The sequence below is a fragment of the Ochotona princeps genome, chromosome 16 (genome assembly GCF_030435755.1).
Source record: "Ochotona princeps isolate mOchPri1 chromosome 16, mOchPri1.hap1, whole genome shotgun sequence".
Taxonomy (NCBI): Eukaryota; Metazoa; Chordata; class Mammalia; order Lagomorpha; family Ochotonidae; genus Ochotona; species Ochotona princeps.
In genome coordinates this window covers 25,257,207-25,285,152 of record NC_080847.1, presented here as the reverse complement: position 1 = coordinate 25,285,152, position 27,946 = coordinate 25,257,207, and the positions used below count along the sequence as shown (strand labels likewise).

Sequence of the window (27,946 nt, the reverse complement as noted above, 5' to 3'; positions counted from 1 at the left end):
ATGCAAATAATAACTAAATTATGAAAGGAGGAAGATCTAGAAATGAGATTTTCTTCCCTCTGTGTGAATGTAGGTTTGTATAAGTGAAAAAGATATGTTTACATTGACCATTTCATAGATTCATAGAATTTTAGAGCTGTGCAAGATTTTATTACATCGATATATATAAAAAAAACGAAAAAGGTTAGAAATATTGTGACTTGCTTATTGTCACATGGTGTTAGCAGGTTGTCTTCATAGGTAAAATGACCATGTTTAAGAATGATCAAAGTGAGAGAAATAGCACATCGTGCTTAGATAAAAATGTTATTATGAAGCGTACGCTCATATGCTGAGAAAATCCCTTTAGAGGTTTTTTGTTGCTTTTTCTATGTCACAGATTTTAAAAGTATGTCTCTAGTATCTAGAAATTGTACCCTTATTGTATCCTGTGAAATGTAAATATAAATTGTATTTTATGTTTCAGAAATGTTGCATTCCTAATGCTTTTTTATTATTTATTAAATGTCAGTTGTGTTAGAAATTATGGTAATTGGACATTGGTGTACAGAGGTGCATAAGGAAGGGTCTTTTGGAAGAACTCAAGTGGAAGGCTGTTTTCCAATTGATTTTTATTGTCAGAGATGTTCTCTTCATTTCTGCTTCATTTTCATTTGATGGTGGTTTCTAGAGCTTTCCTTAAGCTCTACATGATTTTTTGAAATTACTATTTTTTGGTAATGGCAGATTTACAGAGAGAAGGAGACACACAGAGAAAGATCTTCCATCCACTGGTTCACTTCTCCAACGGCCACAAAGGCTTTAGCAGAGCTGATCTGAGCCAGGAACTTCTTCCGAGTCTCCCACTCAGGTGCAGGGTTCTAAGGTTTTGTACCATCCTCCATTGCTTTCCCAGGTGTCAGACAAGAAGTGGATGGGAAGTGGAGCAGCTGAGACATGGACTGGTACCCATGTGGTATCCTGGTACATGTGATGCAGGATTTAGCCACTGAGCCATCACTCCAGGCCTGCTAGGTGATTTTTTAGGGAGTTATTTATAAGCAAAAACTGAATTTTTTGCCCTTAAAGATGTTAAGATGCTTCTCTAAGTTTCTAAGCTCTTTGTTTCATAGTGTTTTGGCTATCTTCTATATATATATATATATATATGTTCAACCTGTGTATTTCTAAGTGGCAGAGCAAAGAAAGTAGCCTCTTTTCTTAGATTTTCATCATCTTAAATTTATTGTAAATTATTACAAAACGAAAACTGCTGTAGTACTTTTTTTTTTTAATTGCTCAAAAGTCAGAGTTAAAGAGAATAAGGGAGAGACAAAGAGATTTATGTTATATTCGCTGAGTCACTCCCTAAATGGTAGTAATGGCCAGAGCTGAGGCGTTCTGGAGGCTGAAGCCAGGAGCTTTTTCCAGTCTCTCACATGGATGTAAGGGTCCAAGGATTTGAGCCGTCCTCTGTTGCTTTCCTAAGCTGTAAGTGGGGAGCTATCAGGAAGTGGAACAGCTGGGACTTGAACCAATGGCCATATGGAATGTTGGTGCTGCAATTGGAGGATTATTGCTATGCCACCTTGGTTGCCCCAAGGTACTTTTGTTCTTATGAAGAAGAAAGATTGCTGTGAGCCAGCTTAAGCAATATTTAATGTCAATATTATGAAGTTCTTCAAACAATACTGAAAGTCTTTTTGATTTTTATTTTGAAATATAAATAAGAAAGAATAATACAGTAGATTCCCATGTAGACTTTGCATGCATTCACTGCTTGTTAATATTTGTCACATTTGCTTTCGTGCTCTGTTTTTATTTTTGGCTTTTCTTTTGCTGAACCCCATTTCAAAATAAGTTGCAAACATCGTTTACTCCTGAATCTTTTAGCATGACTTGTATTAGAATAGGAACATTATCCTACAGGAGTAGAGTACTTTAATCACAAGAAAGAAATTTAACATACAGTAACACTATATACTAATAATGTTCTGTAATTTTTTAAATTTCTTTTTATCCCCCAACCTTATTTATTTTTATTTATTTGAAAGGCAAAGTGACTGAGGTGGGGTGCTCGGGATGGGGAGGTTTCCATCTGTTATTTCATTCTATGAGTGTCCTCAAAGCTAGGTCTGGACCAGACCAGGGGCCGGAGCCCGGAACTCCACATCTGTGGCTGGTACTTAGCTATTGTCTGCTGACTCCCAGGCAAGTTATTGTCTGTGGCTTTTCATCAATAATATATACACATGACAGTAAATTGGTAATGTCTTATAAATTGTAAAGTCAGTTTAATAATAATTCTTTGCAACAAAGAACTAGAACCAATTTAGAGCTAGAAGGAACTTTAGTCATTTAATCAGTATTTTTTAGAATTTGCCTTTGTAGAAACTGAGGCCAAGATATAAAGCCTATATAGCTTTTTCGTAGTACAGTCTAAAGAGATTTCTTCTTATTTTCTATGATACAGTTCTGTAGGTGTAAGAATTCCTCCTTGAGCTTATCTATTTTCCTTTGCTCTTTATGTTACATAGCTGGTTTTTAACTAATTTTTAAAATTTTTGGTGTATCACCAATTTTTTAAATTTTATTTTTTAATAATGCTTACATTTTTAATCAGGGTGGGACAAATCAAGGTTTAGGGAAAAATGGGTGAACTCATTGCTTCCAAATTTGCTATTTATTCTTGTTCCTGGGCGAATGGGAGAGACAAACACGGAAACCACTCATGACTTCCTCATGTCCCAGTACCCAGGGATGAGGAACTGCCTCCTTATATCGACCCTGAGTCTCAGTGTGTACATATCCCCAGGGTTCTGGCCAAGTGGCTTGGGTAGTTCCGAAACGCTGCCGATTTCACCGATCCAAGGGTGATGTCACCCTCCCAATGCCCACTGGCTCCTTTCACACAGATTGTTTGCTGCCATTGTTTGGGTTGGTTGTCCAGTTTGTTCTGCTCTCCTTCTGCTACAGCACCAAATGTGCTGCCATATTCTCTTCTTACAACAGGGCCTGTGTCTACTGCTCCACCTTTTCCATTAAGTAGGACATGTTCTTGCAGATGAGTTATATCCTTTTTTAAAAGTAATTTTTATACACAACATATAACATACATAACATAACATGTTATACATAACATCATATCATCTTAAATTAAGGCAAACATGTGGTATTTAACCTTTTGAGATTGGCTCATTTCCCTTAGCATTATGGTTTCCAGTTTGGCCCATTTGGCCACAAAGAACTGCATTTTGTTTTTTTTAATAGCTGAGTAGTATTCCATGGAGTAGATGAACCATAGCTTTCTTGTCCAATCCTCTGCTGATGGGCATTTTGGCTGCTTCCATGTTTTTGCAATTACTGATTGTGCTGCTATGAACATAGGAGTGCATGTTGGTTTCTCATAAAACAAGTGTTCTGGATATATTCCTAGGAGTGCTATTGCTGGATCATACGGTATGTTGATTTTGAGTTGTTTGAATGTTCTCCATACTGATTTCCATAGAGGCTGTACCAGCCTGCAGCCCCACCAGCAGTGGAGTAGGGTTCCCTTCCCCCCCCCCCCCCCCCCCCCCCCCGCAACCTTGCCAACAAGTGTTGTTGGTGCTTTTATTCATGTGGGCCAGTCTTACTGGCGTTAGGTGGTACCTTATTGATGTTTTAATTTGGATTTCCTTTACTGCCAGGGAACTTGAGCATTTTTTCATATGTTTATTTGCCATTTGGGTTTGTTCCTTTGTGAAGTGTCTGCCCATTTCCTGTGCCCATTTCTTGAGTGGCTTGTTTGTTTTGACATTTTGGTTGTTTTGTAGCTCTTTGTATATTCTGGAGATCAGCCCTCTATCACCTACGTAGTGCGCGAAGATCTTCTCCCATTCTGTGGGTTGCTTTTTTACTTTGTTATGTTATATATGTTATATGTTGTGTATAAACTAAAATTGAAATGTCAATGAGGTGGTCACAGAAGGTGGTTAAGAACTCGCATTTACTTTTAACATATTGGTTACTCATTACTATGTCAATTAATTCCATAATGATGTAAATTTTTGCTGATGGTATGTTGGAGCTTTTAATTGATCGGGATGATACTCTGCTGGCTCTGTCTTCAGACCAGAGAGGGTATACCTAAGAAGCCGTTGAACTTGTCTGGACAATAAGATGCTGGACTCTATGTTTGGTATATGCTTGCAGTGGGGGAATCTCAACTGAACTTGAACTGTGGTTATGCAACAAGGTGGAGGAATCCACCATGGGGAGAGGGTTTGGGGAGGGGTGGGGAGAACCCAAGTACCTATGAAACTGTGTCACATAATACAATGTAATTAATGAATTAAAAATTTTAAAAAATTGAAAAAAAGTAATTTTTAAAATGATTTATTTATTGGAAAGGCAAATTTTCAGAGAGGAGAGAAAGAAAGATCTTTCATCTGGTAGTTAACTGGTGGATGACTAGATCTGAGCCAGTCCGAAGCCAGGAGCCTTTTCTGGTCTCCCATGTGGGTAGGTCCCAAGACTTTCCCAGGCCGCAAGCAGGGAGCTGGATGGGAAGTGGAGCAGCTGGCACACAAGCTGTTACCCATGTGGAATCCTGGCATGTACAAGACAAGGATCTAGCCACTGGGCCGTATCACCAACTCCTCTTAAGTAATTTTAATGCAGGTTGATGCCTAATATTTTGTATCCCATTAAAATACAAATGAAAGAATCTGGGGTGGTAGCCTAGTGGCCGAAGTCCTTACCTTGTAGGCGCCAGGATCCCATATGGGCACTGGTTCTAATCCTAGTGGCCCCACTTCCCTTGCAGCTCCCTGCTTGTGGCCTAGGAAAGCAACTGAGGACAGTCCAAAGCCTTGGGACCTTGCACTCATGTGGGAGACCCGGAAGAAACTTTTGGCTTTAAATCAGCTCAGCCCTGGCCGTTGCAGCCACTTGAGGAGTGAATCAGTGGACCGAAGATCTTCCTCTCTGTCTTTCCTCTTCTTTGTATATCGGACTTTCAAATAAAAGATAAATAAATCTGTTTTAAAAATGCAAATGAAAGCTTTTATACTGTGGATCTTAAGAGTCTAAAGTACTAAATCATGCCAGTAAACTCCTACTTCCATTTACCTCAATGTGCCTCATGAATGTGAATATGTTCTTCCTTTTCTTCTTTTTTTTAAGGTTTATTTTTATTTGAAAGGTAGATTTACAGAGAGAAGGAGAGATAGAGTAGGTCTTCCACCCACTGATTCACTCCCCAAATGGCTGCAATGGCCAGAGCTGAGCAGATCAGCTGGGACACGACACCTGGCCCACATGGGATGCTGACACCACAGGTGGAGGATTAGCTTGTTACTGACCCCGCGTGCATAGTTTTCACTGTACACGTTAGATTCCATCTACTTCTCTTCATTCGTTTAGCCTAGACAAGCTCCTACTGGCAATAATGTCCATCCTTGAGAGATTAAAGCTACAGAGCAGGCCGGACTGACTTTGTAAGTAGGAGTAAGATTGTGAACTGTCTGGCCCATAGACTTTATAAGGCCCATGAAATGACTTGGTCTGGTACTACTAAGGCAAACACAAGTGTGATTCAAAATTCAGTATATCAATAGGTGGCTAATTTTTACATTTGGAAACAGTGTATGGCTTGGAATGATGTTATAAAAACCCGAACAACCATCTTCAGAAAAGAGGTTTCCCATTCCTCATAGAGAATATGTTTTGGAGGTTGGCAGGGATGGCCCATATTTTTTGGCACTGAAGGGGCACATAGCAAAGTAGCCAGGGTAGGGACCTGTCTTTACAGATCTCAAGGCATATGATTTTCTCAGGAACAGTGGCAAGGAATTCTAAAACGGAAAAGTTGGTGAGGATTTCCAAGTAGCTTGTCTCTGACCTGGGGCATGATGGAAATCAACCTGTAGGCTAGCTCCTGTATGTTATGATACAATTCAGATATTTCAGGTTTAGGAAATGCTGTTAAGAACTTTTGGATAGGGCCCGGCGGCGTGGCCTAGAGGCTAAAGTCCTCGCCTTGAACGCCCCAGGATCCCATATGGGCGCCGGTTCTAATCCCAGCAGCTCCACTTCCCATCCAGCTCACTGCTTGTGGCCTGGGAAAGCAGTTGAGGACGGCCCAATGCATTGGGACCCTGCACCCGCGTGGGAGACCTGGAAGAGGTTCCTGGTTCCAGCATCGGATCGGCGCGCATCGGCCCGTTGCGGCTCACTTGGGGAGTGAATTATCGGACAGAAGATCTTCCTCTCTGTCTCTGCTCCTCTGTGTATATCTGGCTGTAATAAAATGAATAAATCTTTTAAAAAAAAAAAAGAACTTTTGGATAATTCATCCATTCTTTCCTTCCTTTCTGTTGGGATAGAGTGGTTACCCTTGCTTGTTTCGAGCACCTGGGACCTTGGGCATGGTTCTGTGCTGGCAGGGGTAGGGTGATGAGGACCATGCTGGGGACACAGCCATTGGCATGGACTAGAAATTCTCCAGCTGGTGGGATGGACTCATTAGATGAGATAAGGAGAGATTTCTGACCCAAGTTAGATAAGAGCTTTGTCCTGAATTAGAAGAGAGTATAACAGAAGGTGTGATAAACCTCCATTCTTCAGCAATCCATTTGATCAAGGGTTGAAAGTCGCTGAATGTGCAATGAAATGGCATGGGGAGGTAGTTAGATTAGGGTTACCAATTGACAGCCACACTTCCCCTTGCTCTATGGAGTCCTGTCTGCCTACATGTCAATCAAATGGCCCCTTCCCCAGGATGTACTTGCCTTCACCTGGGCTCTGGGGGTTGTTTCAAGTAACCACTCCCCTATCCAGGCTCATAAGAAACTGGACAATGCAGAGGGATACTCCCTCTCTGTGGACACAACCAAGTTTCTGCTGACTATGGAACATGGAATCAAACCAGAATAAGTTGGCATGACAGGCTGGTCAAGCCAGTTCTGTAGATCCAGAACCCGTCCCACTAGTCTGCATTGAAGATGGCCCAATTGGCTGCAGCCGCTCAGCTCCACAAGACTTGGACTGGTTCCTTGCTCCTGACCTGAGAGAAGCTGCAGAAGGTGACCTAAATGCCAGGGCCCCTGCCACCACCTGGGTGAAGCTCTGGGCTCCTGACTGCAGCCTGTCCCGTCCCTGTTGAAGCTGTTTATGGGGTAAACTGTCAGATGATCTCTCAATTTTAAAAGGAAAAAAATTATGAATGATTATATAGTTTTTCTTAAAGACAATGTCATCTATCTATGTTCATGGAATTACGGATTTCAAAGTTTGAATGAGTCACCTGAATTCAAGGCTTGTAAATAAATGTCTTGCCATGTTTGGCTTATTTGTACCTACAAATGAGTAGATGAATTTAGTTGTTTTTGTTTGTATGATTTGAAAGTAAATTATAATCATCCTGAGTTTTTTTTTTAAGGTTTGTTTCCTTGAAAGTGAGAAAGAGGGAGACACACAAAAGGAGAAATCTCACATCCGCTGGTTCATTCTCTAGATGACCACAGTGGTTGTGATTGGGCCAGGCTGAAGCCAGGAGTTTCATTTTGGTTTCCTGTGTGGCAGGGCCAAGCATTTGGCCCATCTTCCACTGCTTTTCCCAAGGCAGTAGCAGGAAACTGGATCAGAAATAGAACAGCTGGGACGCAAACCAGCGTCCCTATGGGAAACAGCATTGCGGTCAGTGACTTTACCAACTATTCCACATCACTGGGCCCCGTCATGAGATAGTTACTTCCAAAGTCATCGTGTTATTTCTTAAGAATAATGAAATTGTTTTGTATGAGTATCTTCTATTCACTATCACACCTAATAAGTAATAATTCCATATCATTTTAAAAATCTAATCAGTATTGAAGTTTTTCCAGTTGCTAGGATAATTTTTAGGATATGTTGCTACTGACATTTTTTTTTATCATTTTCGTTTAAAATATCAGTTCTGTGAAATAATCTAGTTTTGGTCACAATATGAGGAAAACATACCACTTGGTAGTTCTTACAGATGATGCTTATTAGTACATCGATTTCCTGTCTTGTATGCATCCCCCTGCACCTTATCACTTAGAGGAGTTCAATAGATATTTATCAATTACATTAAAATTAGTTATTTGCATGTTTATTTTAAAGATTTGTTTATTTGAAAACAGAATTAGAGAGAGAGAAAGAGAGAGAACTACTGCTTCAGTCCCTAAATGGCTGTTATGGCCAGAGCTGGGCTGGTGCAAAACCAGGAGCCTAGAGCTTCTTTTAGGTGTCCCACATGGGTGCAAGGGTCATCTGCTGCTTTCCCAGGCCACAAGCAGGGAGCTGCATCATAGGAGGAGCATCCAGGACATGTGGAATGCCGGTACTAAAAGCAAAGGTTTAGCCTACTGTGCCAACCACCACCCCTGTATGCATGTGTGTATGTATTTGTTTCTTTAATTTTTCTTGGGAAGTCAGATTTACAGAGACAAGGGGAGACAGAAAGATCTGTCTGCTGGCTGTCTCCCCAAGTAGCTGCAATGGCTGGAGCTGAGCTGATGCGAAGCCAGAAGTTTCTTTCAGGTCTCCCACACAGGTGCAGGGTCCCAGTGCTTTGACTTGTCCTTAACTGCTTTCCCAAGCCACCGGCAGGGAGCTGGAAGGGAAGTGGAGCAGCCAGGATATGAACTGGCACCCATATGGGATCCCAGCACATGCAAGGCAAGAACTTTAGCCATTAAGCTACCATGCCAGATCCTGTATTTATTTTTCAGACTATTATGATATGTGTAATACAGCTTATATCTAGGCTTACTGTTTTGACACTTTACAAGAATTACTAATTAAATATTACATACCTTTTTGTTTATTTTCTTATCACCAAGGTATCTTTTGAGGAGTAGTGGTCTGTTAACAGCCAAGAGTTCCTTCCTCAGGTTCTTGAAATGTAGCCTTAGCTTTCTTTTTAATATGCTTTCCAAACTTCCTGTCTCCTTCTAGGAAACTTTGAACTAATCTGGGTTAGCTGTAACGACTTGTATGATTTAAGAAAGGCAATGAAATGCTAAGATCTCCTTAGATTTCTTTCATCTTCAGGGAAGGAAGCAGATCATAAATGTCATAACTGTTTCTGTGGTATACTACCGGGAAATAGAGGTAGCAGTGCTTATCAGAGAGACTGAACTGTAAGGAAGGAATGTATTTAATTTTCACCACTTTGGCTTTCATAAATGCGTAAAGTATCCTTTAGCTATTTACTAGTCATGATGTGGTTATGAGAGTCTCATTTTCTCAGGTTTCTTATTTCAGAGTTAAATATTGCTGTTTAATTTTTGGCTGAAGTTGGGAATCAGTAAAATATCTATGTCACGGAAAGATTTTTTTAGAGGGCAGTGTAGTAGCATAATGGGTTAGGCCTCCATCTGTGGTGCTGGCATCTCATGTGATGCCAGTCGATTCCCGGCTGTTGTAATTGTGATCCAGCTCCCTGCTAGTACATCTGGGAAAGGTGGTACTCTTGTGGGGGAACTCGAAGAGTCCTGAGTTAGACCTGGCTCAGCTCCAGCTGTTGAAGCCATCTAGGGAGTTGATCAGCACTGGAAGATCTCTCTCCCTCTCTGTAGATCCACCTTTCAGATAAATAAGTAAATAGTTTTTTTAAATACGGTAATTGTTATGGTACAGTAGTTTATACATATACTTAAAACTGAAAAAATTATTTGAAACTTAGCCTAAACTAATGCAATATATGTTAAAAAATGATTAAGATCGTTTTATTCAATTTTGTCTAAAGTACATATAATGCAGTAACTCAGATACACTTTTGAGTATTAAATTGTTTAATATAGGCAAATAAAACATCTTTAAAAATTTTTTTTTATGAGTTAAGACAAGCTTAATCCCTTAGCATGATATTAGATGACTTAACATTTAAAGTACTATTTGTTTTTTTTAAAACTAAGTTTAACAGTGGTCTCCAGATACAACTGCCTGCAGACCTCTCTTTTTAAATTTAATATTCTGTTTATTTGAAAAGCAAAGAGACAGAAAAAGATTTTCATTTATGAGTTCAGTCCCCAAGTGGCTTTGATGTCCAGAGCTGACCAATGTGAAGCCAGGAGCTTCTGATTTTCCCATGTGGGTGAAGTTGCCCAAGGGCCTGGGTTATCTTCATCTGCTTTACTTAGCACATTAGCAGGGAGCTGGATGGGAAGTGGGTTGGAAGCAACCTGGTCTTGAACCAGTGCGCATTTGGAGTATAGGCATTGCAGACAGCATACGGTGTCCCAGTGTCAGCCCCATCTTTTTTCATAGTAATAATTCTCACCCAATTGTTGAGGGAAAGTGTCACAGATTAAAAATAGTAAAACACAGTGCTTTACTAGGCATCATTAATCAAGCATGCACATCCTACTTATAATTTGTTGCTTTAATTTAGTTATATCAAAGTGTTTTACTTTTCCTGTCAAAAAATGGATGGATTTATAAAGCTTTACTGAAGGGAATGGAGCAATTGGGGCATTAACTGGTGCCCATATGGATCCTGTTACATGCAAGATGAGGACTTTAGCCAGGAGGTTACTGTGCCAGGCCCACCTTTGTGATATTTTTAGAAACTATTAGCATTGAAATGGTGTAGCCATTTTAGACTATCACTTTCTAGACTGGTAAGTCAGTATTAATCTACATATTGGTACATTCAAAAAATGTTTTACTAATGGACTGGTTCAGTGGTGTTGTAGGTTAATCTTCTAGCACTGACGTTCTGTATGGGCACTGGTTTGAGTCCCAGATGTCCACTTCAAATCCAGCTTTCTCCTTATGGCCTGGGAAAGTAGCAGAAGATGGCCAAAGATATTGAGCCCTTGCATTCATGTGGGAGACCCCAAAGAAGCTCCTGGCTCCAGGCTTCAAATTAGCTCTAGCCATTGTGGCCATTTAGTGGAGTGAGCCAAACAATGTTAGATCCCTCTGTCTCTTCTTCTCTTTATAACTGCCTTTCAAATAAAAATCGAATAAATAGTTTTGTTTTTAATCACTGCAAAATTAGAGAAGTTTAGAATGTAGAAACAAATACTCATATTCCTATCTAACTCCTAGGGATTTAACAATTGTAATAATTATTTCAGATAAAACATTATTAGTAACAATTGGAAACCCAAGTTTTATTCATTTTTCTTTCCATAGGAGACCACTATTATGACACTGTTGTCTGTTTTTTTCCAAGTATGTGTTTTTTCTAATCGTTTTATGAACTGTGTACCTATAAACATGGGGAGGGGGACCAAGAAGGAGAGTTATATATTTAGCTTGTCTTTATTTGAGGAACAGAGATTTGAAGTGGATAAAGCAGATGCTAACATCTGTTTAATCTCATTTCATTTGTCAGTTTACTTTGTTAGGAGCGCGATATAAACAAGTATTAACTAAACTAATAGCACTGGGGTTAAGTAGCCATGAATGTTGCTATCCCTATTAATTTCTACAAACTTGATGTTCTTTTTTTTTTTTTTAAAGATTTATTTTATTTTTATTACAAAGTCAGATATACTGAAAGGAGGAGAGATAGAGAGGAAGTGGAGCCACTGGGATTAGAACCAGCGGCCATATGGGATCAAGGCGAGGACCTTAGCCACTAGGCCACGCTGCCGAGCCCAAACTTGATGTTCTTCATTCATAAAACTCGATAATTTTGGTACCAGTCATGTAACATTATTTTCCATATTAAAGAGAGTGACCATTGTGACGTCACCAGTTAAGCTTGTGCCTACGATGCCAGCATCCCAGCTGGATGCCAGTTCAAAGTCCCAGTCTCTGCATTCTGATTCATCTTTCTGCAAATAACCCAGCACTCTTTTGAGAGAAATAGATGGATCCCCTGGCTTGTGCTGGCCAGCCCTGGCTGTTGCAGTCCTTTGGGGAGTGGAGCCTGGTCTAGCCTGCTCCCAGCCACCTCTCGCACTCACCAGTGCCAGCTGTGCCTAGCAGTGGAATTCACCACATTCCCCTAGGCACCAGGCTCGTGGTGGCCCAGCTCTGACCAGTTAAACTATGTGGAGACTGAATCTGTGGGTGCAAGATTTTTTTGTCCTCCTTCCTCTGTCTGTAATTCTTCCAAATAAAATTTAATAAATAGGTTTTTCTAAAAAGGAAACTACATCATGATTGCTTACAAAAAAGCTCATTTCAGTGCTTTGTACTGTTTGACCTAGTTTGATGATATAATTGAGTTAGGTTGCTTATTTATTTGAAAGGAAACCACAAAAGGAAAGAGAAAGATTGATCTTCTGTCATCTGGTTCACTCCCCAAGTGGCTACAGTAGCTGGTACTGGGCTATGCTTGAGCCAGGAGTTTCTTCTGAGTCCCCCGTGTGGGAATAACAGCAAGGACTTGGACCATCTTCCCTGTCTTTCCAGGCAGGTTAGCAAGGAGCTTGTCGTGGAAGTGGAGCAGACAGATTCAAACCCATGTGCCCACATAGGATGCTAGTGCCACAGCAGTGCTTATGCTGTTGTGTCATAGTTACAACTTCTGATTTGAGTGAAAAGCTATGCTGAAAGGCCCTTTGGGTGAAATAGGCTTTTAATTAGCAGGTGAATTGCTTGGTATTCAAATGATATAATAATATAGCAATTAGGGAAAAATGACTTTCAAATGGATATAATGGTGTTTTGTAAGAGTAACAGTGTAATTTTAATTTTTTCTGAGAGAATGATGAAGGAGAGATAATAAATTTTTTAAAATTTCTTTATCTGGAATGCAGAGTTACAAAGACATAGAAAAAGATCTTCAGTGTCTTGGCTCACTCCCCAAATGAGATGTCAGTCCACTTCCACTACGATGGCCATACCTATCTGGATGTCTTTTATCATAGCCATCTTAGTGGATATGAAGTGGTATCTCATTGTGGTTATGAGCATCTTTTCATTGGATTAATAGCCGTTTCTTTATCTTTTTTCAGAGAAATGCCTAAGATAGTTACCATTTAAATTTTTAAGAGAGACCACTAGATTTTTTTTTATGCACTTATTCACTCTCCAAATGCCTACCGCAGCCAGGGCTGGGCAAGCTAATGCCAGGAGCCGGAAACTCCATCTGGGTGGTTCTTGTGGGCAGCAGGGACCTGACCCAACACCTGCTGTCGGCTCTGCTGCTCATCAGCAGGGACCTGCAGCTGAAGCAGGACAGGACAGCCGTTTTGTGCACCTGGCATTCCAGCCAGGGACGTGCTTGTGCCAGTTGATGACTGCACTGCAGCGACACAAGCTGCACATTCTGATTTGTCCACTTATTACTGAGTTATAGGAGGTGTTCGTATAGTTTAGATATAAATTCTTCATCGAATATTTAACTTGCATCCATTTTCCTTAACACTTTAGAATATGAAAGATTATATTTCTGCATATGTGTTTGTGCACATACAGATGATTTCTTGTTTCTTTTTATTTTCCAGCTATCCTAGCTAGAATCTCCTGTATAACATTGAGTTGAAAGCAAGCAGCAAGAGAAACATCCTTGTATTGTTTGTTATCTTGAGAACAGCATTCAATATTTGGCCATTAGATATGTCAGTTGTTGGTTTTTCATAGATGTATTATCAGTTTTAAAGCTGCCTTCTATTCCTAGTTAAGCATTTTTATCTTGTGGGCTGTTGAAACACTATTTTCAACAGTTTCTCACTGTTTGACATGATCTTGTTATTTTTATTCTTTATTCTCTAAATGTGTTCTGTTTCATTGATTTTTTAAATGTTAACTTTGCTTTCCTTAAATAAACCTATTTACCCCTTATTAATTATGTTTATGTATACTGGGTTAATTTACTCTTATTCTGTGCAAGATAGTTGTTTATATTATGATCTATATAGTTTGATCATTATTTATATAAATGTGTGGTTTTGGGTTTTATTTGGCAATTTTAAATGGTTGCATTAAACTGAGCAGTGAAACAAATAAAATGTTTTTAGATCATGTTAGAATTTAGTGAATTTTTCAAACCTGTAATATTTTTCTTGTCCTATAGAATGATAGAAGTGTAAATGAAGTTAAATGTAGTTTTCTTTAAATACTTAAGGGAAAGAAATGAAAATATTTACAGCATATTATGATCCATGTTTGGTTGAGGGTTTTTGTGTTTGTATTTTCTGTATGTTTCACTAGGGTCTGCTTTTTTTTAAGATTGACTTATTTTTAGTGGAGTGTCAGATTTACAGAGTAAAGGAGAGTCTGGGAGTCTTGTTCACTCCCCAAGTAATCACAAAGGTTGGTGCTGAGCAGATTGAAAGCCAGGATCCAGGAGCCTCTTCCAGATCTCCCACATGGGCACAGGGTCTTAAAGCTTTGGGCCATACTTGACTGCTTTCTCAGGTCACAAGCAGGGAGCTGGATGGGAAGTGGAGCAGAAGGGATATGAACAGATGCCTGTATGGGATCCTGGCACATGCAAGGCGAGGACTTTAGCCACTAGGCTACTGCACCTGCCCTAGGGTCTGCTTTACTATTAAGTTTTATTCCTTCGACTTCTTACCTGTTCCAAAAAAATGTTTATATTAAACTACTGTTTATCTTCTGTCTGTCTCTCATATCTGAAGGGAGTGAGCCAGACAAAGTCTAATCTGTACTGGATACTAGACTCGTTCTTGAGGCGCAGTGAAGGATCCAATCACTCCATTAGTAAGGTTAGAGCAGTTTATAATACAGCTTTCTCTGTGGTTTGCAAAGAGGCTGATGGGTACAAAGCCAATTTCTTTTTCAACCTTTAAAAATGTCTCTGACTTTAAAAGCTTTTAGAGACTACGAAAGGATTGCTTTTTGTCTGTGATGAGGATCAGTTTTTTTAAGTGACTTTGCCTGTCCTATTCATTTCTGCTCAGTTCACTGTGGACCGTCTGAGGAAGTTCCCAGTCCATCATTGTGATGCTGCAGAAAGGGAAATAGAAGGAACTTCTCAGAATCTTACGTGAATGTGAATGTTCTAGCATCTCACGTTTTCTTGAGAAATTCTGCTCCTTGCCAGGCTTATTTCACTTGAATTCCTTTGTTTATCTTCACCTTCCACTCTTAAGTATGTCTTTATTATCTCTTCAGTGTAAAAATTAGTTTGTTCATTGGTAACAGAGTTCCAAGTCTTCCTTGTCCTCTCGGGTATATACAGTTTTTTTTTCCTCTCAAAATATGTAATCTGTTACTATTTTGCTGATGTTTCTCATATGCTCCATGTATTGAATGTATTTCATCTCTGTCATATGAATATCAACAGTTTTGTGGACAGAATTCAGTCCTCTGTTTATTGCCTGTTCTACAGGGTCTGTTGTTGCACATATATGTAATATATTCTAAAGCAAACGTCTGCCCCTAGCAGCAGACTAGCATAAATTAGAGAAATTAGATTACATACACTGATTCTAGTTTGTACTGAAATAATTAAATCTAATAAACGAAGAGTTGCTAAATAGGTAAGTTAGACTAACGGCTAACAAATTTATGTCTATTTATAAGTACTTTTTAAAATCGCTTTTACTGAGGTATAATTTACATGAAATACATCTTTTGAGTATTATTTGATGCATTTTGACAAGTATATGTCTATGTAGTCATTAAAACAATTAAGAATAAACTTTTTCCATCACCCAAGATGTTTTCTTATGTTCCTTCTCAGCCAGTCAACTTCTCAACCCTTACTGTAGGCCATCAGGGATCTATCTTCTGTAACTGTAACAAAATATCTGAGACCAATAGCTTATGAAGAATAGAGGTTTTATCTCAGTCTTGGCTCCAGAGGTTGTGAAGAATATGGAGCCGGCACTGCACATGCTGTGGCAGAGGTTGTCACAGGGTGAGCAGAGCAGGTATGCCAGGAGCACTCGGTGTCATAGCAGAACCACTTCCTGGATAACCCGGTAGTGGATGATTGAGCCTAACAGGATTGCTCCTCTCGAATGCCACTAATGTATAACTTGGTGAATTAGGTTTCCAACACTTACAAATTTAAGGACACATGTACCAGGCTGTTTAGACACTAAAGCAGTAAATTCAGAGGGTTGTTTTTTTTAGCATATCATGTCTAAAAAATAAAGTTATGCACTGTTGCTGGAATATAAAAAATGAAAGATGTTTTAGAAGTAGAGAGACAAGTGAAGGGAGATAAATTGACTGTGTTATTCAGAAACGTAAAGACTTGAAATGAGTACAAACCTAAACATGCTGTTTGCTTTTTTCTCTCTTTCAGACTTTTATAGCAGGTTTTAAAAAAAAACAAAAACGCTTTCCTTTTTTCCTGCTTCCTTGCTTTCCCACCATTAGCAGGAAACTGTCAGGCTTTTTAAGAATTTTGTAGGTTTCTTCTGGTATTTGAAGAAAAATAAAACATTTCCTTTTTTACTTTTTCTTTCTAGATGAAACACATCTGAAATGTCACATTATTATTAAAAAGAAAATAATTGAGTTTTGGTCTTGAAGCATCATTGCTTTAGAAGTACTGTTGGTCCTTCCTCAGCAAACCTGTAATGAGTTGTCATTCACGTTACACTGATGATGATCAAGTTAATATCTGAGTTATAATCCCTTAGGATAAATCTTATTGAAATACAATGTACATACAGAAAATATGCAGATTTTCAGTGAAAAGAGTGATAAATTTTGAGAGTACAATTAAGTTATCAGTTTCCACATCACAGAATAGAATATCACAGTTCTCAAAATCTCCTAGAGCTTCCTTTCAGCCACTCCTTCTGATCCTAAAGGTCACTGCTGCTCTGACTTACATAGCTGCATGCGTTCATTTCATGATTGGATTTTGTCTGTGTTTATGTTGGATCCAGTATCCACTATCCAGTGGGTATTGTTCAGTCCCTGGGTATGTAAGTGTGTCCCTTTTCTAGTGCTGTGCTCTGCAGTAACAAAGTACTGCATAGAGACTTAAAACAGCACATATTTTTTATTTCATGATTTCTGTGAGCCACATTTCTGGACACATTCTTAGCTGAGATGTCTTTCCAGGCCCTCAAGGAACAAGGTGTGCGGCGGGGCTGCCTCTCAGCTCAGACTGAGCGTGGTGTTTTAGACTCACAGATGGATTATTCACAGGAGTTAGTTCTTTCCAGCAGTTTGTTTCTTCAAAGCCAGGAGGAGCGTATCCTTGAAGTACAGGCTGATTCAGCACTCTGCTTTTGTAAAGATTTAGTAGTACTAGTAGTAGTAATAGTAGTAGTAGTAATTGGACAGGCAGATCTACAGAGAGGAGAAACAGAAAGATCTTCCATATGCTCGTTCACTCCCCAAGTGGCTGCAATGGCCAGAGCTGAGCTGATCTGCAGTCAGGAGCCAGGAGCCTTGAGCCTCGTCGGGTCTCCCATGTGGATGCTGGATCCCAAGGCTTTGGGCCATCCTCTGTTGCTTTCCCAGGCCACAAGCAGGGAGCTGGAAGAGAAGTAGAGGAACCGGGATAGGATCCGGCACCCATATGGGATCTCGGCACATGCAAGGTGAGGATGTTAGCTGCTAGGCTACCACATCGGGGACTTTAAGCCAGTAGGCTACCACATCGGACCCAAGCCCTCTTCTTAAAATAATAATACTTTCTTCTTTTTCAAGTTTGAAATAATTGCAATTGTAAGATATAATACAGATTCAATATACTCTTTACCCAGTTTCCCTCCATGTTGTAAAACCTCAGTATTATAGCATGACCAGGAGGATGAATTGAAGTAATCCATCAGTCTAATTATGTTTTCTAGTTTTACATGCTCCCAGTTGTACACATGTGGTTTTGTTGTTGTTGTTGTTGTTGTTTTCTGTTTGAAGGTACATTTTATTATTTGAAGGGCAGGTTTAGAGAGAGAGAGAGAGACAGGGAGCTCTTTCATCTGCTAGTTCACTCCTCGTGTGGCCACAGACTAAAGCCAGGAGCTGGGAGCCTCTTCTGTGTGTGCCGTGTGGTGGCAGGGGCCCTAGGACTTGGACCATCCTCTGCTGTCCTCCCAGGGGCTTTAGGATGGGAAGTGAAGGACCAGGAACTGAAACTGGTGCCCATATGGCATGCCAGTTCTGCAGATGGCAGCTTTATCCACTATACCACAACACCAGCCTCAATATTCAGTGGTTTTAATTATGTCACAGTAATACAAAGTAAAAAAATGCACAAGAATTTTTGGAAACTTCAGGGCAAAAAAATGCAGTATAGATGACCTTATTCAAGAAAATATTTTTAACACTGCCTTCCCTTTGCCAAAAGCATTTATGAAAGATGCTATGAGTTTATGTTATTTACCAAAGCAATATTTATATTTGATTTTTATTGATGTGATATTTTAATTATTATATGGAAAATACTTTCAGTATTGTACTCCTCATAAAGCCAACCCTCTAGTTTTTTTTCTTTCTCACATATTCAGATATTTTACTAGCTGGTTTTTATAATCTGCATACATACTTCAGTTTCTGGTTCCACTGTCCCTACCCTTTTTTCCGTTCGTGGATTTGAATAGAGGCGCCTTTGATTTTGACTGTATGCATTTATTTGCTTACTATCTAGTTTTCAACCTATTGTAGTACGCCTTTGTTAGATCCAAGCCAGCCGATCAAGAGCCAGTGCCTGGTAACAGGCTGCCAAGAGCAGGCTTGTGCCACCAAAGCTCTCTTGACCCTGAGGTGTGTAACAGTAGGTGGATAAAGCGAAAACCACAATGGGGGTGGGAGTCTATAGGGGACTGAACTAATGGAGAACTGCCTTCAGGGTGAAAAATCACTAACTTGGCAAGCTTTTGTTGCTGAGACAGGTGAAACTTTTTTGCCCTAGTTGTGCTTGAAGCGCTTGACCAGGAGGTCAACTGTTCTTAACGGAGCAGGCTGCGGTTTTCTCTCGGTGCTGGCTACATTCTCACGGCAGTGGTGGGGGTGCCAGACGGAGCCCAGCTCAACGTGGAGTCCTTTGGGTCAGACCTGAGAGCTTTTCTCTCGACCAATCCGTTCAGCTATCCTAACTGTATAGCTGAAGGATCTCCGAATGCCCGAGAGTAAGATCGCACTTGAAATAAAATGGAGATATCTAAACAATAGTAAAACTGCTATACCAATGCATGAGGGGGAATCAGATCCTGACAACCTCTTAACAGGAGGTCATGTGCGTGGAGCAGGGGGCACTCCAGAGTGGAGCAGGTGGCAAGGAGAAAACCTGGATCCCAACCATGAAGACTCCCAGACCTTCACCACAAACTATTAATACGAGCAACAAGGACTATATCCCAACTGCCAAGGAGGCCACAGGGAATTGGATGCCCTCAGAGGCCGAGTACTCTGAGGTCACCCACCCCCAACCGGAGCTTCCGCAGGGGATGGAAGAAGTCCAAACACTACCGTACAGAAACCAACGTCATTGGAAAGACAACCAGAAGCCCTGAGCGGTCCGCAGAAACAGAAGAACAATAAACGTCCTTCGGGACCAGGGAGGAGAGCTTTCTCTGGTCCGAGCCTGGCTCCACCTCTGGACCCCCACCCTCCCTTGCAATGACCATCAGGATCGCTCCGAAAACCCCTTATAGCAAACAAACAATCATACAAACTAAAAAAACCTAAAATAAATAGACAAACAACAAAAAGTAGAGCTTGGAATCTGACAGGAAAGAGCTGGCATGGATTTGCTCATGCCTTCCTGGGTGGGACACGAAGATTAGTCACTCTTCACCGTGGTGTTGGGGACTTTCCTGCACACCCCCCCCCCCCCAAAAAAATGTTCTGCACCTTAATTGTCGACAAATGTCTTGCTAGAGTTACAAGCCAGTCTAGATTATCCTAAAATCTGCTAAGATCAGCAAAATTATACTTCAACACAACAAACGGCTAAATACTAAAATGAAATGGACACGAGACAGCTGAATGGTACCTTATAGCCATTTTAAGGTAGATAGCAGCCGGTCCTGTATATAAACTAAAATTGAAATGTCAATGAGCTAATCAGAGGTTGTGGTTAAGAACTTGTTTTTTGTTTTTTTTTTTTTTAACATACTGGTTACGCAAAACCATGTCAATTCCATAATGTTACAAATTGCTGTTGATGTTATATTGGGACTCTTAGTTGACTGGGATGATATTCTACCAGCTCTAACTTCGGACCAGAAATGGTCTGCCCAAGAAACTGTTCAACCCATCTGGACAATAAGTAGCTGGACTCTATGCTTGGTATATGTTTGCAAGGAAAGAATCTTGATTGAATTTGAACTGTAATACTGCACCAAGGTGGAAGAATCCACCAGGGGGGAGGGGCGTGGGGAGGGATGGGGGGATTCCCAGAGCCTATGAAACTGTCACATAATGCATAATAATTAATAAAAAAAAATTAAAAAAAAAAAGAAATAAAATGGAGATGTATAACATGAACACGGAGGCAACTTGAAGGAGTGAGAAAAGGCCAGGCCTAGGATCATGTGAGCAGGAAATAAATACAGCATTACATTCTGAGCCATAGGGGAAAATAAGTGTCTGTTAGTATTTATTGGCATGGATAATTCAATGAATAAAATGAGGAGAGAGCTCTTGTTGATAATAGAATTGCTGTTAGAATGCAGAAGGGGAGAGGTGCTGTGGCATGAGGCGTTAGAATCCTGCCCGCAGTGCTGACATCCTGTCTGGGCACCTGTCGGAGTCTGGCTCCCCCACTTTTGCTTAGCTCCCTGCTAATGCTCCTGGGAAATCACTGGGACTCTGCACCCATATGGGAGGTGCAGATGAAACTTCTGGCCGTGCAGCCATTGCAGGTGGAACATTTGTGTCTCTCCCTCTCTCTGTCTCTAACTCTGCCTTTCATATAAACAAATATTAAAAAAAAACTGATTTGAAATGAATGGTCAGTTATGACCATAACATTTTTCTTGAAAAGTTTCCATCAAGTGTTGGTATCTTTTCTTCCTTTTTGTTCGTTCATTTGAGAGGCAGAAGCTGAGGGAAATCCTGGAGCTGGACTAGCGAACTCAACCTGGATTATTCATGGGAATGGCAGGGACCGTCACCTGCCAGTTGCCCAGTCCATGTGTAGATATTATTGTTTAAACAATTAACAATCATATAATCTGAGAATCTGATATTTTTTTACCTTTGTCTATAAATTGTTACTGAGTCTGTGATTTTTAGGGGCCGGCACTATGGCTCAAGAGGCTAAGCCTCTGCCATGCAGCACTGGCACCCATGTGGGCACCGGTTCTAACCCTGGCTGCTGTGCTTCCCATCCAGCTCCCTGCCTCTGGCCTGGGAGAGCAGTGGAGGGTGACTGAAGTCCTTGGTCCCCTGCACCCATGTGGGAGACCCAGAAGAAGCACCTGGCTTTGGATCAGCTCAGCTCCACAGTTGCAGCCATTTAGGGAGTGAACTAGTCAGTGGAACTTCCTCTCTTTGTGTAAATCTACCTTTTAAATTAAAAAAAATCTTTAAAATGTATGGTAGATGTGTATATCTTTTTAGTTTTGTTTATGTAAGAGGCAGAGTTCCCGTCTGCTAGTTCACCCCCTAAGTGACTGCAGCAGCTCGGGCTGCTGAGCAGAAGCCCCAAGCTAGGAACTCAGTCTAGACTTCCTGTGTTGGTGGCAGGGACCCCACTACTTGAATGTCACCTACAACCTCCCAGGCTATTCCTTAGCAAAAACTGGAATCAAAAGGAGAATCTGGCTGGAACCTAGCGCTTTGAAAAGCATGCTGGGGGCTTGGCGCCGTGGCCTGGTGGCTAAGGTCCTCGCCTTGATCCCATATGGCCGCTGGTTCTTATCCCGGCAGCTCCACTTCCTCTCTATCTCTCCTCCTCTCAGTATATTTGACTTTGTAATAAAAAAAAAAAAAAAAAAAAAGCAAAGCATGCTGGCATCCACACTGTGGTTTAACTGTTACACCAAGTATCTGTCTCAGTGTCCCGGTGTCTTAACAAAGCCTGTGTTACTTTTGATAATCTAACCTGTTACATTTTATTCCCTTTTTCATTATCATTCTCCCATATGCGTTTAGTTTGCTTGACATTCTAGGATGTAGAAGTTTTACAATTTCTTTATAACATTTCGTGGATCAAAATACGCAAGTACATCATCGAAGTATAAGAACCACCAATTTACAACCCACTGATTTCATCTACGCTATATTATGCCCACTTTCTTGATGGAATTTTTGAAGCACATTTCACTTTAATTGATTCATCTGTGAATATTTCAATTTCTGCATGTAAGGAATCAAAGATTTTGTCTTTAAAACACTGCAAAAGCAGTTTCACACCTAAATAAAAATGTAATTCCTGTATAATCAAATAGCTGATCTGAATTTAAACATCCAAGTTTTAATAAATATAATTTGACACTTTGGATATTCAGATCAATATCTAACAAAGCCTACAGGTAGCATTTGTTGATATCTCTTCTGAGTTTCATGTTTTTCTTTCCGTTTTATTTTGTTATTTTAATTAGTAGTAAATCCCCTTATATGTATGGACCTCCTTTTAATCCATGGATTATTTGTTTTGTTTGTTACCACTTTTTTTTTTCTATCGAAGATAGTTATTTGTCCTGTAGATTTCCCACAGTCTGGATTTCACTAACTCACATCCCCAGCTCTGATTGCATAGAATGTGCTCCGTTCTATAAGCCTGTGCTTTATAGTAAAAATTAGAGATTTTATATTTAAAAAAATTTTTTTATATTTATTTATTTTTATTGCAAAGTCAGATATACAGAGAGGAGGAGAGACAGAGAAAAACATCCTCCATCCATTGGTTCACCCCTCAAGCAGCCGCAATGGCTGAAGCTATGCCAATCTGAAGCCAGGAACCAGGAGTCTCCTCCGGGTCTCCCACGCGGGAGATGCAAATGCAGGGTCCCAAAGCTTTGGGCCATCCCCAACTGCCCTCCCAGGCCACAAGCAGGGAGCAGCTGGCTGGGAAACTGGGCTGCCGGGGTTAGAACCAGCACCCATATGGGATCCCGGGCATGCAAGACAAGGACCTTAACTGCTACACTGTTGTGCCAGACCCTGTTTATTTATTTTTTTAAGATTTATTTTATTTTTATTGGAAAGTAAGATATATAGAGAGAAGGAGAGACAGAAAGAAAGATTTTCTGTCTGCTTCCCAAGTGGCTGCAATGGCCAGAGCTGAGCTGCTCTAGGGCAGGAGCCATGGGCTTCTTTGGGTCTCCCACGAGGGTACAAGGTCCCAAGGCTTTGGGCTGTCCTCCACTGCTTTCCCAGGCCACAGGCAGGGAGCTGGGTGTGAAGTGGAACATCCTGGATGAACCGGTGCCCATTAGGACTGGCCTGTGCAAGGCTAGGACTTCAGCCACTAGGCTACTACACCACGCCCTTTAATTTATATTCTAAAATTATCACAAACTTATAGGAAAAATGAAATCAGAGTACAAAGATACTTGTACCTAACTCTACATGACAGTGAATTGCAGGCCTGGTACTCAGTTACTGCCAAAGACTTTAGAATATATTTCCTACAGGTAACAACCTTTTTCTATATGGCCACCATTGGCTAAAGCAAGTCAGAAACTAATAAAATAGGAGCTGTGAGATTAAGAAAAGAAAAATAAAGCAGTATACCATTACATAGATTTGACAGAATGTGAAGGTCAGAGAGAGAAAACCATAGCTATGTGTAGATTTTTTTTTATTAATTATTATGCATTATGTGACAGTTTCATAGGCTCTGGGAATCCCCCCACCCTTCCCCACGCCCCTCCCCCCTGGTGCATTCCTCCACCTTGATGCAGTATTACAGTTCAAATTCAATCAAGATTCTTTCCTTGCAAACATATACCAAGCATAGAGTCCAGCTACTTATTGTCCAGATGGGTTGAACAGTTTCTTGGGGAGACCATTTCTGGTCCGAAGTTAGAGCTGGTAGAATATCATCCCAGTCAATTAGGAGTCCCAAGATAACATCAACAGCAATTTGCAACATTATGGAATTGACATGGTTTTGCGTAACCAGTATGTTAAAAAAAAAAAAGCAAGTTCTTAACCACAACCTCTGATTAGCTCATTGACATTTCAATTTTAGTTTATATACAGGACCGGCTGCTATCTACCTTAAAATGGCTATAAGGTACCATTCAGCTGTCTCGTGTCTATTTCATTTTAGTATTTAGCCGTTTGTTGTGTTGAAGTATAATTTTGCTGATCTTAGCAGATTTTAGGATAATCTAGACTGGCTTGTAACTCTAGCAAGACATTTGTCGACAATTAAGGTGCAGAACATTTTTTTGGGGGGGGAGGTGTGCAGGAAAATCCACAACACCATGGTGAGGAGTAACTAATCTTTGTGTCCCACCCAGCGAGGCATGAGCAAATCCATGCCAGCTCTTTCCTGTCAGATTCCAAGCTCTACTTTTTGTTGTTTGTCTATTTATTTTAGGTTTTTTTTAGTTTGTATGATTGTTTGTTTGCTATGAGGGGTTTTCGGAGCGATCCTGATGGTCATTGCAAGGGAGGGTGGGGGTCCAGAGGTGGAGCCAGGCTCGGACCAGAGAAAGCTCTCCTCCCTGGTCCCGAAGGACGTTTATTGTTCTTCTGTTTCTGCGGACCGCTCAGGGCTTCTGGTTGTCTTTCCAATGACGTTGGTTTCTGTACGGTAGTGTTTGGACTTCTTCCATCCCCTGCGGAAGCTCCGGTTGGGGGTGGGTGACCTCAGAGTACTCGGCCTCTGAGGGCATCCAATTCCCTGTGGCCTCCTTGGCAGTTGGGATATAGTCCTTGTTGCTCGTATTAATAGTTTGTGGTGAAGGTCTGGGAGTCTTCATGGTTGGGATCCAGGTTTTCTCCTTGCCACCTGCTCCACTCTGGAGTGCCCCCTGCTCCACGCACATGACCTCCTGTTAAGAGGTTGTCAGGATCGCACCTGATTCCCCCCTCATGCATTGGTATAGTAGTTTTACTATTGTTTGGTGCCGCTTTGAGTCTGTTGTCTATGAATTACCAGATTTGATCTTGATAGGCCATATTGTACTTTTTCCTCACTCTTTTTATGGTCCTGAAAGACTTCCCTGCACTCCCTCCTCATTATGGATTAACATAGCATATTGAGGGTATAGTAGGTTTTACAGTTTTTCGATGTAGATCTTAAGTATTCTGACATTAATTGTTGGTTTATAGATTATATTGCATTATCTTATTGCATTGGATACAGGTTGTTAGAGATTGCACTAATATTACAACATACAGGTACTATCTTCCAGGTTGTCATCTTTTCATCTCAGATTAAGGCAAACATGTGGTATTTAACCTTTTGGGATTGGTTCATTTCTCTTAGCATGATGGATTCCAGTCGGGCCCATTTGACCACAAAGAACTGCATTTCGTTTTTTTTAATAGCTGAGTAGTGTTCCATAGAGTAGATGAACCATAGCTTTCTTATCCAGTCTTCTATTGATGGGCATTTTGGCTGCTTCCAGGTTTTTGCGATTGTAGATAGTGCTGCTATGAACATAGGCGTGCATGTTGGTTTCTTGTGTAGGAGATGTTCTGGATATATCCCTAGGAGTGCTATTGCTGGATCATATGGTATGTTGATTTTCAGTTGTTGAGTATTCGCCAAACTGATTCCCATAGAGGCTGTACAAGTCTGCAATCCCACCATAGCTATGTGTAGATTTGAGAATGATTTGTAAGCTGTAGTTTTAAAATATTTGGTGGGCAGAAAAGTTGAATAAAATGCCGTATTGTCGATTGCTAATATTTATTGTGAAGCATTTTAGATTTTGTGTTAGGTGGTAAGGGAATGAGAGAAGTGAGAGAAGTGAGGCAGTTATGAAACCTTCATAGGTTGCTTGAATGGTGTTAGTGATTTAAGGTTCATGAAGGAGGCCAGAAGAAAAATCCACATCTTACATTCTAGTTCCAGTTTTTCTCTTTCAGTATTCAGTCTAAAATTTCCAGGTTAGGACTCTACATTTCAAACTGAGAATTAAACTTAACACAGAAACAGACAGACAGACAGACACACATGCATATAAACCCTTCCTCAAGTAAGTTTCCTAGTCTTTTATCTTCTTTAGCCCCAGTAGTTAGTCTGCAAGCCAAGCATTGGCTCTTCCCGCTCCTTAACTACATACCACTGGTATCTTGTTGATTGCAATGTTGTTGAAAAGATGCTGGGGGAAAATTTTTTCATCTTACATTGATAGCTAGAATCTGCACTTTGGGGAAAAAGGTGATTTTCTTTTATTTTTAAATTGTTTTCTATAAATTTTACTGCTTGAACCAAAAGTGATACAATGTAGTAGTTAGGGTCCTTTGTCCATATTGAAGCTCTCCTAATTTCTCCTTTACCACTTCATAGCTGTGTGAGTTCAGGCAAGGTGCTTTTCCATGTTACAGTATCCTCAGGAATAAAATAATACATGTTTCACAGGGTTATTTTGAAGATTAGTCAGAATACATGAAATATTATGAACTGTCCCTAGCACATTACAAGTTCTAAATATTATAATATTTTTGGTTAGTATTTTATGATGGCTTGCTGTCTCACACCCTTTATCATGTTGTAATGATACTACCATGAAAGTATCTTTTTTAAATTAATACTCTGTTCCCATTCAGGATTATTACTCAGAGTAAGGCCTGGCACTCTTTAAGTACTCAGTATTCACTCTAATTATTATTATTTTACATACTTGCCCTTAATGGTTTTCTGCCTTTAATCTCCTTTCACACTGTCTAGATTTGTCTTCCTAGGAAATTGTTCACCTTTTGGTGCCAAAAAATAATATTAATTTTTGATATCAGTGTCAGATGACTAGCCTAGAACATTTGAAAAAAAAAGACATAAATGAAAGACAAATTTCAGTTTTTGCATCGGTGATATTTTGTTTAGCTATTTAATATTTAAGATCATTGTTTACAGTAATTGTCAGAGTTTTAAAGAAAGAGAAGTGTAGTTGTGGTCAAGTTTAAAAGGATCTGCCATTTGTCTATTTTTAGAATGAAAGTAAGCCTGGATTTTTCTTTTGAAAATTTCAGGAGCTCAGTTAAAATAGAAAGTGGAGAGTAAACATCGGGAGGATTTCATGAGTTTTTCATGTTAGGAAAATATTGTATTCATCCTGATTAAGAGAAGGACAGATCTTAATGTAATTATTGATCCTTAATAGTTTTCATTGGTTCGTTTCAAAGTCCTATGCCTTTTTTTAGACATTAAATGAAAATCACTTCTATATTTTAAGAATAAATACTGTTAGGTTTTTTTGGAAGGGTAAGAGACATTGTAATTTCTTAAGGAGAAGTCACTTGCTAAGTGTTCATTTGCATGACCTGCTCTTTAACCCTTCAGCTATTTCCATATTTCAAAGATCTTAGAATGCTGTGGAGAAAAGTGTTTTTCCCCAGTAAAAAAATGCATTAGATTTTGTTGTTTTAGTATTGATAGCCACGTAGACAGTTTTATCACCATTTTAGTTTTTCAGTGATTTTTAAAAATCAGATTTTATACCGTAATTTTTTAAAAACTTTAGGAAATGGCAGAGTGAGAGTTAACGTGTTCCATGGAGGGAAGAACAGTCCATTGGGGGTTAAATTGCAGAGTCTAATGGAATAATAACTGGTAGCACCATCTGCTGGCCTACTTCCGCAGAAGGAGTCAGTATTTTTAACGACATCTCTAATATTCATGCTGATGCATTTTGATGCTTTGTGCATTCATTTCTTTCTGTGCTTTGTTGGAATCTGGCTATCTGCTTACAGCTATTGAGGAAACTCAGCTTTTTAGGAGGGCTTACAGCCTTTCTCAGACCTACGTAGGATGAACAGTAGATATAAACTTGCCAAGGCAGAAATGTGTTGATAAATCAAAATGTGTATTTGTGGAGGGTTGTGCATCTCTTGGTTGCAGCTTGCTAAATAGGCCATTTAGGAATCTTCTTTCAATGCTTTTTTCTTGAGCACTGCCTGGGGTGGTGAAAAAGCAGAGGGCAAGCCTTTGTCTGACGCCAAAAATGTCTTCAGTGAAGAGGCCAAGAGGAAGGGTAAGTGAAAGCCTGAA

General features: G+C 40.1%; 1 protein-coding gene across 10 annotated transcripts in view; it reads left to right on the top strand.

The window, feature by feature from the left end:
• Window positions 1-27,946, top strand: part of CHD9 (chromodomain helicase DNA binding protein 9) — a 230,587-nt gene that overhangs the window by 100,767 nt on the left and 101,874 nt on the right. For 2 of the 10 annotated variants that reach the window (XM_036492682.2, XM_036492681.2), the window contains exon 1: window positions 27,546-27,929. The exons of the other annotated variants lie outside the window; for them this stretch is intronic. In XM_036492682.2, the coding sequence (XP_036348575.2) occupies window positions 27,900-27,929 (30 nt within the window). In that variant the 5' untranslated portion in view covers window positions 27,546-27,899. Of the gene's footprint in view, window positions 1-27,545; window positions 27,930-27,946 lie in introns of those variants that run through there. 10 annotated transcript variants of the gene reach the window in all.